General features: G+C 34.5%; 1 protein-coding gene across 4 annotated transcripts in view; it reads right to left on the bottom strand.

Annotated features, from left to right (window-relative positions):
* The window catches only part of ECT2 (epithelial cell transforming 2), a 63,911-nt gene that overhangs the window by 22,915 nt on the left and 23,158 nt on the right, over positions 1-17,838 (bottom strand). For all 4 annotated transcript variants that reach the window (XM_065876799.1, XM_065876800.1, XM_065876802.1 and 1 more), the window contains 6 exons: positions 10,856-10,924; positions 9,608-9,718; positions 8,872-8,968; positions 6,725-6,806; positions 3,919-3,997; positions 3,408-3,527 (listed from right to left, as the gene is read on the bottom strand). In XM_065876799.1, the coding sequence (XP_065732871.1) occupies positions 3,408-3,527; positions 3,919-3,997; positions 6,725-6,806; positions 8,872-8,968; positions 9,608-9,718; positions 10,856-10,924 (558 nt within the window). The remainder of the gene's footprint in view (positions 1-3,407; positions 3,528-3,918; positions 3,998-6,724; positions 6,807-8,871; positions 8,969-9,607; positions 9,719-10,855; positions 10,925-17,838) is intronic.

The raw sequence follows: 17,838 nt of genomic DNA, 5'->3' as shown, positions 1-17,838 counted from the left end.
ATAGAATACACTTTCTTCTCAAGTGCTTACAGAACATTCCCCAGGAGAGATCATATCTTGTGTCACAAATCAAGCTTTGGTAAATTTAAGAACACTGAAATCGTATCAAGTATCTTTTCCAACCATAATGCTATCAGACTAGATATCAATTACAGGAAAAAATACAAACACGTGGAGGCTAAACAGTACACTAGTTGAGAACCAAGAGATCATTGAAGAAATCAAAGAGGAAATCAAAAAATACCTAGAAACAAATGACAAGGAAAACACGATGACCCAAAACCCATGGGATGCAGCAGAAGCAGTTCTAAGAGGGAACTTTATAGCAATACAATCCTACCTCAAGAAACAAGAAACATCTCAAATAAACAACCTAACCTTACACCTAAAGCAATTAGAGAAAGAAGAACAAAAAAACCCCAAAGTTAGCGGAAGGAAAGAAATCATAAAGTTCAGATCAGAAATAAATGAAAAAGAAATGAAGGAAACAATAGCAAAGATCAATAAAACTAAAAGCTGGTTCTTTGAGAAAATAAACCATGTTGATAAACCATTACTCAGGCTCATCAAGAAAAAAAAGGAAGAAGACTCAAATCAATAGAATTAGAAAAGAAATAGGAAAAGTAACAACTGACAATGCAGAAAATACAAAGGATTATGAGAGACTATTGCAAGCAACTCTATGCCAATCAAATGGACAACCTGGAAGAAATGGACAAATTCTTAGAAATGCACAACGTTCCAAGACTGAACCAGGAAGAAATAGAAAATATGAACAGACCAATCAAAAGCACTGCATTTGAAACTATGATTAAAAATATTCCAACAAACAAAAAAAAAATAATAAAATAAAATAAAAAATATTCCAACAAACAAAAGCCCAGGATCAGATGGCTTCACAGGTGAATTCTACCAAACGTTTAGAGAAGAGCTAACACCTATCCTTCTCAAACTCTTCCAAAATATAGCAGAGGGAGGAACACACCCAAACTCATTCTACGAGGCCACCATCACCATGATACCAAAACTAGACAAAAATGTCACAAAGAAAGAAAACTACAGGCCAATATCACTGATGAACATAGATGCAAAATTCCTCAACAAAATACTAGCAAACAGAATCCAACAGCACATTAAAAGGATCATATACCATGATCGAGTGGGGTTTATCCCAGGAATGCAAGGATTCTTCAATACACACAAATGCCCATTGACAGATGAATGGATGAAGAAGATGTGGTACATATATACAATGGAATGTTACTCAGCCATAAAAAGGAACAAAATTGGGTCATTTATAGAGATGTGGATGGATCTAGAGACTGTCATACAGAGTGAAGTAAGTCAGAAAGAGAAAAATATTGTATATTAATGCATATATGTGGAGCCTAGAAAAATGGTACAGATGAACCAGTTTGCAGGGCAGAAATAGAGACACAAATGTAGAGAAGAAATGTTATGGACACCAAGGGGGAGAGTGGTGGTGTGATGAATTGGGAGATTGGGATTGACATATATACACTAATATGTATAAAATGGATAACTAATAAGAACCTGCTGTATAAAAAAACAAATAAAATAAAATTGAAAAATTAAAAAAAAAAAAAACCAAAAAACCCCAAAACACAAAAAGTCATGTGCCACAATGTTCATTTCAGCTCTATTTATAATAGCCAGGGCATGGAAGCAACCTAAGTGTCTGTCCATCAACAGATGAATGGATAAAGAAGATGTAGCACATATATACAATTGAATATTACTCAGCCATAAAAAGAACAAAACCGAGTTATGTGTAGTGAGGTGGATGGACCTAGAGTCTGTCATACAGAGTGAAGTTAAGTCAGAAAGAGAAAAACGAACACCATATGGTAACACATATATATGGAATACAAAAAAAAAAAAGGTTCTGAAGAACCTAGGGGCTGGACAGGAATAAAGAGGCAGACGTAGAGAATGGACTTGAGGACGTGGAAAGGGGGAAGGGTAAGCTGGGACGAAGTGAGAGACTGGCATGGACACATATACACTACCAAATGTAAAACAGATAGCTAGTGGAAAGAAGCCACATAGCATAGGGAGATCAGCTTGGTGCTTTGTGACCACCTAGTGGGGTGGGATAGGGATGATGGGAGGGAGATCCAAGCAGGAGGAGATATTGGGATATATGTATATGTATAGCTGATTCATTTTGTTATAAAGCAGAAACTAATACACCATTGTAAATCAATTATACTCCAGGGCTTCCCTGGTGGCACAGTGGTTGAGAGTCTGCCTGCCAATGCAGGGGACACGGGTTCGTACCCGGGTCCGAAAGGATCCCACATGCCGCGGAGCGGGTTGGCCCGTGAGCCATGGCTGCTGGGCCTATGCGTCTGGAGCCTGTGGTCCACAACGGGAGAGGCCACAACAGTGAGAGGCCCGTGTACCGCAAAAAAAAAAAAAAAAAAAAAAAATTAGACTCCAATAAAGATGTTAAAAAAAAAAATACTAATGTGCATGATACAAGAGGGTAGCACTAGATAAGAAATGAAGTAGAAAGGAATAAAAGGAAGAAGTATAAATTTTAAAGAAAAAGGCAACTCATCAAAATCACTTCAATGAATGCAACAAAAAGTTACCCAATAACACAAATGTCAAATGAGTCTCCTGGTTAATGACTTTATCATTAGAAGATAGAATGTGTTCTATTTTCTGAGATGAAGGAAAATACATTCCTTTATATCCCCCAATTAGACTGTTTAGTTGATTAAAAATACACGAATAAAATAATGAAAGAAAGGGGTTGAAAAAGCACATAAATATAATTCAATCTGCCTGTAGGAGTAATATGGGGAAAAAATTTAACTTGGATAGATAAGAATTTTAGAATTAGAATCATTGCACCGCATCTGATAAACTGACCATTAACTCACTCTAAAACCTGCAGACTTAAGGAAGAAATCAGGGGATTATAAATTCATTGTATTAAATAATCAACTTATCTCCTTCTTCAACAAAATACTGATTTCTTTGCTGGAAAAATCTACTTAAATTTCAAAAAGAACTCATAATTATTTTGTAAATCTTGAAGAAATATACATAGATATAAGAAGTTCCTAAAATTCTTCACCTAAGCATTTATTTGCATGGAAATAAACTAAATTTTCATTGTGACTTGGATCTGAAGTCATAAAAAATCATCACATTTCTTAATATTAGGCCTTCTCCTAAAAGCATTCAATTAATAGTATTAAGTCAACAACCAGTCTCATCAAAAAAATGTGATTAAGTTCACTTTAAGCTATTTACTTTAATCACTTAATTAAATTAATTTAAAGTTATTGTAATTAAATCAAAGTTTGGTTTAAACATTCAGTGAAGTCACACAAAACAGCAGTGTTATTATACTGTATTAAGGACAACTTTACCTCTAGGCAGTCATTGAAGAGGAAGAGGGTTACTTGTTCTCCTCTGTCACAGGGGTGCTCACCTAGAGAAATTGTTTCAACTCGCTGAACTAAGCTTCGGTGAGAAGATAAAAGATTAGCCTAAATAGATTGAAAATATTAATAAAAAAGATTACTTTATAGCAAATAATTTGTAAAAGTTATAATTTAAAAGAAAGTTGTGTTGAGATTCTGTTTATATTATAACTGCAGAATCTAAATACAGTTGAGCCTTTAACAACACAGGTTTGAACTGTGTTGGTCCACTTATACACAGTTTTTTTTCAATAAATAAGTACTCCAGTACTACACGATCCATGATTGGTTGAATCCATGAATACAGAACCACAGAAACAAAGGGCCAACTATAAAGTTATATGCAGATTTTCTACTGCACTGGTGGGGCTGATGCCCTTAACACCCAGCTGTTCAAGGGTCAACTGTTAACAAGAAAAAGAAAATAAGTTGACAATCATCAAAAATGAATACCTACTGGACATCCATCTACTTCATAAACAACATCGAAAATTTGCTTTTGAGCTTCTGTCTTTCTCTTATCTTCATTAATATGGCTGAAAAATTAATAAGGTTACTTTTAGAACAAGATTATAAGAACTGTATATACATACATCTCATGTCACAAACAAAAATCCTTCCATGTGAGTCTATCTTAATTTTGATACCTGTATCAGTTAAAATATTCCCTAAAAGTATCCCACATTAAAAAAAATTTCATACAACCCTTCAGAGAAGTATATTTTGCTTTAGTCCTTACTATATTGTGTCTTTTTTTTAAACTATACTCACTATTCTCACTCACTTCCTAAAATACGTTACAATGGTATAAACTTCAGGTTCTCATAATCTAAGTGTAAGTTCAGGTAAGGTTTTATGCAAATCATTCCTAAGTCATATGCTAATCACTTCACTGAAATAAAAATTAAGACTAATGGACAAGATGGAATAAGGAGGAAAAAAATATACTCTGCCTGAAACAACTAAAAAAATAAAAACAATCAAAGGATAATGAAACAGGGTTCTTTCTTAAGTCACTGGAAGTCAATTCCTGTGAGACAGGAAACAATGCAAGGCCAATTATATCCTGTATACAAAAGATACACTTTACATACAAAGACATAAACAGACTGAAAGTAAAATGATGAAAAAGAGCACAATATATTCTCCTCAAGTGTACATGGAACATTCTCCAGGTTAAGCCATAAAATAGGCCTCAAAAAGTTTGAAAGGACTGAAATAATACAAAGTATATTTTCCATAAACAATGAAGCAAAATCAGAAATTGATAACAAAAGGAAACTTTGAAAATTCACAAATATGTGGGAATTAGCCAAAACACTCCTACACAACCAATGGGTCAAGAAGTAATCACAAGGGAAATTAGAAAATACTTTCAGATAAACAAAAACAAAAACACAAAATTTATGGAATATGACTAAAGCAATGCTTAAAGGGAAATTTATAGCTATAAAAGTATACAATTAGGGGCTTCCCTGGTGGCGCAGTGGTTGAGAATCTGCCTGCCAATGCAGGGGACATGGGTTTGAGCCCTGGTCCAGGAAGATCCCACATGCCACGGAGCAACTAAGCCTGTGCGCCACAGCTTCTGAGCCTGCGCTCTAGAGCCCACGTGCCACGACTACTGAAGCCTGCACGTCTAGAGCCTGTGCTCCACAACAGGAGAAGCCACCACAATGAGAAGCCCGCACACCGCAATGAAGAGTAGCCCCTGCTCACCGCAACTAGAGAAAGCCCCCGCACAGCAAAGAGGACAAAATGAAGACGCAGTGCAGCCAAAAATAAATAAATAAATTTAAAGAAGTGAAAAAAAAAAAAAGTGTACAATTAAAAAAATGATCTCAGGCTTCCCTGGTGGCGCAGTGGTTAAGAGTCCGCCTGCCGATGCAGGGGACACAGGTTCGTGCCCCGGTCCGGGAAGATCCCACATGCCGCGGAGCGGCTAGGCCTGTGTGCCATGGCCACTGAGCCTGTGCGTCCAGAGCCTGTGCTCTGCAACAGGAGAGGCCACAACAGTGAGAGGCCCGCATACAGCAAAAGAAAAAAGATCTCAAATCAGTTTCCTAACCTTCTACTGTAAGACACTGGGGAGGAAAAAAGAGCAAGCTAAATCTAAAGCAAGCAGGAAAAAAGGAAATCATAAAGATCAGAGTGAAAATGAATGAAATAGAGAATAGAAAAAAAATCAACAAAACTAAAAGCTTTTTTCTTTTATGAAAATACGTTAACACTCACTGCTTAATTCGTAGTTTGTAGAAAGGATCAAGTAAAATAACGTGTGAGTATGTTAAACCACAAAGTGTTGAAAAACACTATTATCCTGATCCCAAAATAACAAAGCAAAAGCATGAAGGCTGGCTGATTAACATATAATATATAAACATAAGCAAAAGCCAAAATATGCATAATGCTTTCAGCAGCAACAGAAGCTGGTATTCATTAATTTGAGCATTATACTACTGCTGGATCCTTTCACTAGAGATAGTAATCTTTCTCTCTAGAAGCTCCTTTGCAAGTATTTTTAAGAAACGCTATTTCACATAGAAGCACCTCATGGAATCTCAGAAATCATTTAAATCTATTGAATATGCTTATTATGTAAAGCTCAAAGAAGTGAAATGCCCTCGCCCTTCATGAAGCAAAACAATTAACAGCAACAGAGTTTTCAATTTTGATCATATTAGTCAGGAAAAAATCATTTCTGATCAATGCTATGTCTTCAAGTTAAACCTACAGTAAACGGCTTAAGTTTAACAATCAAGTTCCCTAGTAAATTTCTTTGAGTTTATGCTTCTAATACATCTCCAACAAACCGTATCAATTTAATTCCATAGAATTCAAAGTAAGAAACAAAAAGTCAAAGCTAATGTGAAAAAAGTATTATAAACTTCTTCTTTACATCATGGTCAAATTACCAATTTCCATTTGGGTAGTTTATAAGAATATGAAGACAAAAACAAGCTAAGACTGGAGGTATATGAAGAAAATGTCTACTAGTGTATTTTTTACAATTTTCAAATTTCTAAACCATTGTTACTCTCTGCCTAATAGCTCAATACCTTCAGAAATATGTTTTAAATTAATTATTGTATGCTTAACAATACTTCTAACATTGTCATGTGTGACTACACTACTATAAAATAATTTAGATACTATTACAGAATTATGCTACTGATATTTTTCTCACCATTTATGATTCTAGTTGTTCTACCAATTCCATTCTAAATCTAAGGAGCAATAAAAAATTGAAATAGTGTACTTACGTCATTACTTCCTTTAGTGATCCAATAGCTTTTTCTAGAGTGCTTTTGTCAGGATTTTCTTCAGCTGTATGCTTCTTAAGATCTGTAATGATAAAATGTTTTTTCTATGATTAAAAAAAATTCATTGGTTCTCCAACTATGACTTAAAAATGCTGTCCACTTTGATAGATACAGGTTGATTAATTTTTTAAAAATAATATCTAACTTTTACTTGTTTTATGCAGGCTTCCCTTGTGGTGCAGTGGTTGAGAGTCCGCCTGCCGATGCAGGGGACACGGGTTCGTGCCCCGGTCCAGGAAGATACCACATGCTGCAGAGCGGCTGAGCCCTGTGAGCCATGGCCACTGAGCCTGCATGTCCGGAGCCTGTGCTCCGCAACGGGAGAGGCCACAACAGTGAGAGGCCCGCGTATCGCAAAAAAAAAAAAAAAAAAAGTTTTATGCAATGTTCCCTTTTAAGAGCTCTCTTCTTAAATGTATTAAAGTTTCCATGTTTTTTCACTGACTAAATTTCCATAATATGTAACAGATTTTCTTACACTATTTCAATTCCCTTCTAGTAAAGCTTGAGGACTCCTAGATTCTTCAAACTCTCTCCATAGTGCTGAAGGAAAACACATGATTCTCAATTAGCTAAGAAATCATTATATATGCCATATTTCATAGCGGGGTCCATGGCTCCATCACAGAAAGCAGTTGGTGTCCTCAAGAGATGGTTTTGTTTAGTTTGTAGGTTCATGAGATGCTTACACTTTGACTCTTCTTATCCAAGTTGCTTATAATGTTCCATCTAACTGTTTGTTCCCCAATACCAGGCCCAACTAATCTTTTAAGTGGAATGATAGAAGAAAGGCTTAGAAATCAAGTTCATTTTAGTCATGACAACACTTGATGGGATTCCTATAAGTACTTAAGGAAACAATAATGAAGATAAATTAAAAAAATACCCTGCTTTGTAAAGTTAAAAGTTCATGTGTTCATATATTCTTCTTATAATCTGTAAAACAGGATAGCTTTTAAAGACTGGGGAAATCATCTCATATGTTAGTAATTCTAAACTACATTAGATAACCTCAAAGAGAATAAAAATGATCAATTTTTGTAGTTACAACCATAACTCATAGTTTAACCAATATACTTTAAAGACAATAGATTAAACAGTCACAAACTTAGCCTCCTCATCTGCTACACACACTATTGTAGTTAAGGTTTGGGGACCAAAATGCTTTATTATACTTATTCCTATTTGTAATTTAATTTTCATACTTAAATTTAAAAAATATAAAAATTGGGCTTCCCTGGTGGCGCAGTGGTTGAGAGTCCGCCTGCCAATGCAGGGGACATGGGTTCATGCCCTGGTCCGGGAGGATCCCACATGCCGCGGAGCAGCTGGGCCCGTGAGCCATGGCCGCTGAGCCTGTGCATCCGGAGCCTGTGCTCCGCAACTGGAGAGGCCACAACAGTGAGAGGCCCGCGTACCGAAAAAAAAATAGTAATAATTAAAAGAAATAAAAAAAAAATTGACTGTCCTAAAACTATTCACTACTTTAAGTCAGGTAATATAAAAGCATATAAATATGCCTTTCTTTTCATGCAGGCATAATTTATTCATATTTATTCATAAAAATTAACTCTGCTATAAAAATCCCTTTCATTTATATCTGTAGTTTAAGTTTTAGAATAAACGGATGTATGTTTCAAGAGTGTTCTGCACAATGTAAGAAAAAAAAGCATAAAATGAAGCATAAAGAACTTTTACTAAGATTCAGAAAAAGACTAAATCACTTGAGACATATTAATCATCTCTGATCTTGTAATTTTGTGGGTGAATTTCGTGTGGATGTAAACTGATCGTGAAATTAGTGATGCACCATGAAATATAAGACGACTTTTAGTAGACAGACAAAAAGTACAATACTAGTCAATATAATTGACATCACAACAAATAAAGCATTTTAGGCCAGAGTGAATTTTTGTAGCACCAGTGATTATTCAGATTATCCATAAAGACATTTCCTATGTAAAAGATATAAGCTTTAAAGTCGAAACCTAAGAGGATTTTGAAAATGAGAAATTTTTCAAATTTTTTAGAACAAAACAATTCCATAGAAACATCCAATATTGTCTGGAAACAGATCAGACAAGTACCATTTAAAAGTAATGCAACACTGGGTAACCTCTGTACTGGTCGGATGAGAAGTTCAACAAGGCTTTGCCGCCCACATTCTGGTTTAGCTTGGTTTATCTGAAAGGAATTAATTTATTCATTAATTATTTAAAAGGTTTTCTACAAAGATTAGACATTACATTTACTAGATTATACTTTTATCATTTGTGCCCTGATAAGAACTAACAGAAGTAGGGTGGCAGTTGTTCTCTGGCAGATTACTGTGGCTAAATAATCTCCCAAGGCCTGAAATGGCCTCCTGGCAAGCCAAGGATTAACACCTTAAACAGAGAGTGAATTCTCTAAGCACTCTTATACATTTCATTTGAGTTTCTCTACATCTACACCATTCAAAAGAAAAAAAACAAATTTAAAATATTAATTATGCTGATACCATTTGGATAAACAAAGTAAGGCACTGGTAAGAAAAAAAAATCATTAAGAGCAAAACAAAACTCACTGGAAAATTTTTAGAGGTGTTTGAGAACTAAAACATGAATAAATTAGAAAAAAAAACCCACAGACAACATTCATATTCATTCAGCTGCCCCTTGGATCCTGCTTGTAGCATGTCAAAACTTGTGAAGCCAAACATCACTGCCACTCTCAGGTAAAGTTAACAGATAACATTAAGGTGTTCTTACATGGATACATTTTTACTAAAAGTATAATTTTAATGAACTCATTAGATTTTTATTTGAAAGAAATGCACATTACCTTCAGAAAAGCATGAAATCTTGGTTTCTGTTTTTCACATTTAATAATTGTTTCCTTGCTCATTTCAAAGAAGTTCACAAAGGGAGGGTACGTTTTTACCAAATCTTTTGACTAGCAACAATTAAAAAAAACAACACATTAATTGGTAATGGATGTTACCCTTAGTCAATGAAACTTAAAGTTGAATAATCAATAGTCAAAATCTGACATACTGGACCCAAAATAAAAGTTTAAAATAAGTTTCTTCTCAAGTTAAATACAGGAATTTATTTTATAAACTTTTCACTAACTACTGTGTTAACTGCTAAACAAAATGCATCAACTGGTACCCAGAGCCTAAAGCCTGAAAAGCAAATAAAAAGAAAAAGAAGTATATTAAAGCTTATAGTATTGATATAAATATGACAAAGTTTTAAAACTTCTATAAGTTCAGAATATAGTAATTATAGTTGATCTATACAGAATCCAAGAACATGCTATTATCTACTGAACAATCCAAACCACCATTAAAAGACCAACTGTACTGGGTAATTTTTAGGTAAAATGAAAACAAAAAAAAGGAAAGTGTCTTACTAATTGAGACTAACAGGTATCAAAAAGATATGGGACAATAATTTGCATATTTGGAATTCTCAACCAACCAGAAAAAAAACATCTAAGGGATATAGGGTAAAGATTAAAGTTAGGAGACCTCGGAAAACAAAAGTAAATGGGCAAGAATCCAAGGCAGTGAAACTTACAAATCATATCCAAAGAGACTGAAAGAAATTTATAAATCCTATTCACAGCATCTCATCCAAAATTAATATACTTTATTTGATAAACTATGTTGTTCTTATCTTAGAGAAGAAACAGTTCATTAGAAACTTTTATGCAGACACAAAGACAGTAAAAACTGCTATCAACTAAGGAAAGAAATGACTAAAACTCGATTACTGAAAATTCCAAAAAAATCATTAATCTGCGGCTATTTATAAGAGGCAAATAACATATATATAGTAAAATGTTTGTAGCACAATACAACAATTAGTGTTCCTAATGATGACCTTGAGCTATCAAGAAAGTGTTAGACTGTATAGAGAAGGCATGTTTCAGAAGAGAAGAACACTTGTAATATATTTTACAAACACAACTATGTCAAAGTGTTTAAAAAGCTCTCACATTTAAACAGGTAACTTTCATTCCCTGTCAGTCCTTGTTGAGATGATACTTTAACCTGAAAACTTAAAAAGGAAATAAAATACTTACATATTTAAGAAAGATATCACCAATACTTTTGCTCTCATCCCAATTAACAATAAGGTCTTCAAGATCATCCTGAAAAAACACAAAATGGGACAAGGAGATTGACTTTGACAATCCCTTTAACATCTTTTTATATTTAAGATATTCATTTGAAAGATGCACTTTACAATGTATCTTACTTAATTTGATGTGTATAACAATTAATAACATTCTTTCTCCTCAACAAGAAATTAACTTTTTGACTATGAGGAAAATATCCTTTGAAAAATAATTAAGAAAATATAAAGAATGTCAAGTCAATAAGATTTAAGTCTAGGGACTTCCCTGGGTGGCGCAGTGGTTAAAAATCCACCTGCCAATGCAGGGGACAAGAGTTCGAGCCCTGGTCCGGTAAGATCCCACATGCTGTGGAGCAACTAAGCCCGTGAGCCACAACTACTGAGCCCACGCACCACAACTACTGAAGCCCACGCACCTAGGGCTCATTCTCCGCAACAAGAGAAGCCACTGCAACGAGAAGCCCGCACACTGCAATGAAGAGTAGCCCCCACTAAAAAAGCCCCCACTAAAAAAAGCCCGTGCACGGCAGCAAAGACCCAACGCAGGCAAAAACAAATAAATAAATTTATTTAAAAAAAAAAGAAGACTAAGTCTAACTTCCCAGTATGATGTGGTAGTTCAGTATCTTTTCTAATTATTAACTATAAAGCTGATGGTGTGATTAATTATAGAATTAATTAATTATAGAAAACTACTTTTGATCTTGCTGCTGAAACATCAGCCATTAGAAACTGTAATCTATAATGGGGTCGGCAAACTTTACTTAAAGGGCCAGAAGGTAAGTATTTTAAGGCTTGCAGGCCACATGGTTTCTGTCACACGTCCTCAACTCTGTCCTTGTAGAGTGGAAGGAGCCATAGATAATACATAAATGGTTGTGTGTGACTGTGTATCAATAAAACTTCCCTTACCAAAACAAGCAAAACTTTACCAAAATCCTAAATTGGCTGGATTTGGTCCACTGACTACAGTTTGCTAATCCCTGGCCTATAAAATTTCTCAATCATCATCCTAAAATACTATATATTTTCAAAAATTTAGAAGACACCCTAAAAGCTTTCTAGGATAATAAAATAAAACACAAATCAGATGATAAAATGAGATACCAAGAAATGACATGCCCTAATTGAAATCCTAAAAGTGACTTTAAAGTAGAAATTAATCAGTAAACTTATACAAGAGCTTTTTAAAGTGTTATATGCAGACCCCCCCAAAACACACTTTTTTAGTGGGATCCACGAGATTAAACTATTTTTACTACACTACTAAGGCATTATTTGACTTTTTTATTCTAATCCTCTCATAAGGATACAACAGAGTTTTCCAGAGGCTATATATATGATGTGTGATACTGCAACAGAATGAATTAAGAAGTAGGCAGGAGAAATAGTCTTCTATTAAGCCAGACAGAAAAAAAAACATAAATCAACATCACTCCTCACAATTTGTTTTGGAAATTAGTTATTTTTTAAAAAGAACACGTTATTTATCTATCATATAATGAGTCATTATTACTTTAAATTTATTAATGTATGTTTTAAAAATTGGATATCCACACAAAAAAAGATGAACTTAAACCCTCACCTCAGCCAAAAATGAACTCAAGATAGGTTCTAGACCTAATTGTAAGAGCTAAAACAATACAACCTCTAGAAGAAAATATAGGAGAAAATCTTCAAAACCTTGGGTTAGGAAAAAATTTCTTAGATATGACACCAAAAGCACATTACATTTTCAAAAATGGATAAATAGGACTTCATCAAAATTAAAAATTTTGGTACTTCAAAAGACACCACTAAATAAATGAAATGACAAGCAATGACAGGGTGGGAGGAAATATCTGCAAAACACATAGCTGATAAAGGACTTATATCTATAGTTTACAGAGAACTCTTACAACTCAGTAAGACAACAAACAACCCAAACAAAAAATGGGCACCAGATCTAAGCACACATTTCACAAAGGTAATATATGAATGGTTAACAAGCACATGAAAAGATGCTCAACATCATTAATCATTAGGGAAATGTAAATCAAAATCACTTCACATCCCAGAATGGCTATAAAAGAAAAAGGATAAGTATTGGCAAGAATGTGTAGAAATTTGAACTCTTATAGATTACTGGTGAGAATATAAAATGATGTAAAAACCTGGCAGTTTCTCAAAAATTTTAAATATAAGACTATCAATATGACCTAACAATTCTACTACTCCTAAGTATCTACGGAAGAGAATGAAAGCATGCCCAAACGAAGATTTGCACATAATGTTCGTATCAGCATTATTCATAACAGCCAAACACTGAAAACAAGCTAAATTTCCATCAGTTGGTGAATGGATAAAGAAATGTAGGATAGCCGTATAATAGACTATTATCTGGCCACACAAAGGAACAAACTAACGTACTAAATCATAGATGAAATTCAAAAATATGCTAAGTGAAAGAAGCCAGACATAAGACACCACATATTATATATTCACATTTATATGAAGTTTCTAGAAAAGGCAAATTCGTAAGAAAGTAGATTAGTGCCTGGACCAGGGCCTAGGAATGGGGTTTACTACAAATGGGTATGAAGGATCTTAATGGGGAAGGTGAAATGCTCTAAAATGGATTTATGGTGGTGGTTGCATGACGTGGTAAAGTTATTAAAATCACTGAATCATATATTTTAAAAAGGTTGAATTTAAAGATGTAAAATGTACCTCAATAAAGCTGTTAAAAAAACTGAGGCATCTTTAAAAATACTATTAGATTTTTGTTTTAATTTCAAAAACAGTTACCAATAGATAAAACCCATATAGGGCTTCCCTGGTGGCGCAGTGGATGAGAGTCCGCCTGCCGATGCAGAGGACACGGGTTCGTGTCCCGGTCCGGGAAGATCCCACATGCCGCAGAGCGGCTGGGCCCGTAAGCCATGGCTGCTGAGCCTGTGCGTCCAGAGCTTGTGCTCCGCAACGGGAGAGGCCTCAACAGTGAGAGGCCCGTGTACCGCCAAAAAAACCCAAAAATAACAAAACCATACAAACATAAGTTCCTCAGTCATTTTTAAGAATGAAAAGGGACCCTGAGACCAAATAATTTAAGAACCACTACCCTATATTCTGCAGATTCAGAAAAGCCAAAAGGGAAAAAATTTACTTCCAATAGCAAAAAGGTGAACTCAAGCAAGAATAATTTAACAGCTCACTGTGTCAAGAACAAATATTTAACTGTTTAAAACTGCACTTGAAAGAAACAAAAGAAAAAGATTACAAATAAGACTAATCTTGGAACAATATAATGTAGTGAATTCTGGCACTGACTAGTTAGTTTTAAATACTGGTTCTAGAGCCTGTTAGTTTTGTGCTGTTAGGCAAGTTACTTAACCTTAAAGTGCCTCAATTTTCTATTATGAAAAATGAGGATAGTAATGACTCCTATCTCATAAAGGATTAAATTAGTTAATACTTGATTAGCACTTAGAAGAAACCCTAACCCTAACCCTATAGTAGTGCTCAATAAGCTATTATTAACTATATTTTCCTATGTATTTAATATAAATAAGGGAGATATTTGGAAAACTGTGATGCAAAAAAAAAAAAAAAAAAAACAAACCTTATAGCACTGCCAATATAATCTAGTGGTATATTTTTAAAGTGTAAAAAATTACAGGATGGCTGCATATACTTATATAAGAATATTGTTACCAGAGAGCAAAATAATCTCTAGGGGATCCGAAAAATAGTCTACTGTTTCTGGTTAACCTTTAAATCCTCATGCTTGTTGATTAAATAAAGATCTCTGCCCTAATCAACTGTTAGCTCAGGGACTAAGTAAAGAAACTAAGGCTTAGAGACATTATTTTGTCCCAAATCACACAGTTGTGAACGAGTATTTATACTCAGGCTTGTCTGACGCCTGATTCTATGTCATTCTACTTGATCTATACCACAGTTCTCCCCATCAGAAACAGGGAGTCAGGTGGGCAGGCGAGCCCCAAACAGCATTATTCATAGTGCCACCATTTCTTACAATGTTTCTGTAGGAATATGCTTGACTCAGTTTCAGACAGACCCTGGGACATGTCTCCTCCTTCTCCATTACACAATTCTCCATCGGATGCTCCCAAAGTTACCTCCTGGCCATAAGAAAGGAGAACTCTATAGTTCTAAGACATAGAGCATAGCTCCCAAAGCACATTGCAAAAGTAGAGGAAGTTGTAAGCAGATGGGATTAAGAAAGCTAAGCTCCTTCCTTCTCTTCTTCCTCGCTAAGATTTCTTCTGTCCTGTCACCATCTATTTTTATACAAGATAGGTTTCTCTTTTGCTTAGCTCACAATACACCAAATTAGCAGATTTCCCAGTATACACCTGTTCCTGAAACAAGTACAAGGTACCTTAGGACTTACACTAAATTAACAAATAACAAAGCACGAACACAGAAAGAAAACATTCTCCCTCCAACCCTTTCCTTTCTCTTTTGTTTCATCATAGTTCCATACAAAAGCAGGCATTTGCACATCAAGGACCAATGGTGATTAGCCCTGAAAAGGAAAAATTCACACATACGAAAAGAGGTGTTCATAACAATCTCAAAAATTCTCAACTTAATCTAAATATTAGCATGCTAAAAGTTGGAGGCAAATTAAGAATAAGGCTAAAGGTATCCACATGATATCTAGGATGACAAAATACACTAAGTTCCAGTCCTAATTTGGACATTTAAAAGTAGCATGACCAATGTTCAGCAAATATTTACTGATAGAAATCTAAGTGCCAGAGAGTGGCTGTAAACACAGTGGGTAAAAAATGATTTTAGTGCTTCACAAAACATCTAAACATTAGTTTACTTGCCTTCTAAATTTAGTTTATTGGTAATATGAATTGCTATTGTTATTTATTGAATGCTCAGTGTTAGGCACTATGCTTAGTGACTTATAAAAATGTAAAAACTGAGAATAAAAATTTCACAACCACCCATGATTCAGATACTACTATCCCCATTTTACAGATAAGAAAACTGAAGCAATTAAAGTTACCTTACTTCAAACCCAAATCTACTTTATTCCACAGTCCGTATCTGAAACCACTATGCAATGCTATAAAATACATACCAGTGCTTCTCAGGAATACCATATCAATAAGATGATATGAAAAACTGTACAAACTTAAGCCACATTTACACGGTTTATTCATTTACATATTAAAAGAATAAATCTACAGCATGATAATCAAGAAGCAGTACAGCATTAGTAACAGTCAGGACATGGAAAGAAACTAAGTATCCATAAATGAATTAATGGATAAAGAAAATGTGGTATATACAATGAAATATTATTCAGCCATGAAAAGAAGGTTATCCTGCAATCTGTGACAACATGGATGGACTTTGAGGGCATTATGCTACGTGAGATAAGTCAGAGAAAACAAATACTATATGATCTCACTTACATGTGGAATCTTTAAAAAAAAAACCTCATAGATACAGAGAACAGATTGGTAGTTGCCAGAGGCAGGGGAAGGAGTGGGTGAAATGCGTAAACGTGGTCAAAAGGTGCAAACTTCCAGTTATAAGAAAAATAAGTCCTTAGGCTGTAACGTAGAGCATGGTGACTGTAGTTAACAATACTGTTTTGTATATCTGAAAGTTGCTAAGGGAGTAGATCTTAAAAGTTCTCATCACAAAGGAAAAAAAAAAAAACAACTATGTGTGGTGGCAGATGTTAACTAAACTTATTGTGCTGACCATTTTGCAATACATATATCAATCCATTATGTTGTACACCTAAAACTAATACAATGCTATATGTCAATTTTATCTCATTAGAAGGGGGGGCAAGACAACATTAGGGTTTAGGAGAACAGACTGAGACAAAAAAGGGTTCAAATTCAGTGTCCAGCATTTATTATATGACTGATTTTAGAAAAATTATTTAATCTCTGTATGTAGCAGTTTCACATCTGTAAAATGTGGACAATTATAATATCAGCTTCTTGGTAATGTTCAATAGATGTGACAATACTTGATAAATGGTGGGCTACATTCAAAAGAAGAAAAAAATGTTATGCATAAAAAACAGAAAGAAAATACAACAAAATTTTAGGAGTATTTGGGTTATGGGATTATAGGTTTTTTCTACTCCTTTTTCCTTTTCTCCTTTATTTTACAAATAAATGTTTGACAGCACACATTGCCGTCACTGTAGAAAATAACATAGGCTTTAAAATTTTAAACGTATGACAAACCTGAAATCAGCTAAAAAACAACTACTAGTTGAAATACTGGTAATCCAAGTTCATAAAAGCTTAAAAAATTATGTTACACATTAGAAAACTAAAGGGTGACCATCGTTTTCAAAGCTCCAGTGACTCACTAGTGAATGAAACAAAAAAGCAGACTCACAGATATAGAGAACAAACTAGTGGTTACTGGTGGGAAGATGGAAGTGAGGAGGGCAATTTAAGGGTAGTGTGGAAAAAGAGGGTTATTATGGGATTAGATGAAATTATGTATATGAAACTTTTGAAAACTGTAAAGCGCTACAGAATTTAAAGACTCTTTCATCTAGTAAAAAAGAAATTTTTTTTTAAAAAGATCCAGTCAATCAGAGAACATGATTTTCTGAATTGAGATTATGATCCTATACACATAAAAGTATGTAACATTTTATATTGGATGGGAACTTGCACACCCAGACTGGCTAAATGACTAACACAAAGTGAAAACACCAAGATGAAAACCTGCTTGTCTTTCCACTCTACCTTTATGCCTCTCAGTGTTTCTTATGAAAAAAACAAACAAACAAAAAAAACCATTCCAAGAAAATTTTACTCATCAAATATTCAGAATCATAACTGGAGATAAGGAGAAACTAGCCTGAGATTCTATAGTTTTGTTTTTTTGGGGGGTACACGGGCCTCTCACTGCTGTGGCCTCTCC

This window comes from Phocoena phocoena, chromosome 4 (genome assembly GCF_963924675.1).
Source record: "Phocoena phocoena chromosome 4, mPhoPho1.1, whole genome shotgun sequence".
Lineage (NCBI taxonomy): Eukaryota > Metazoa > Chordata > Mammalia > Artiodactyla > Phocoenidae > Phocoena > Phocoena phocoena.
The sequence above is the reverse complement of the archived record's forward strand: the minus strand, read 5'-3'. Positions and strand labels throughout refer to the sequence as shown.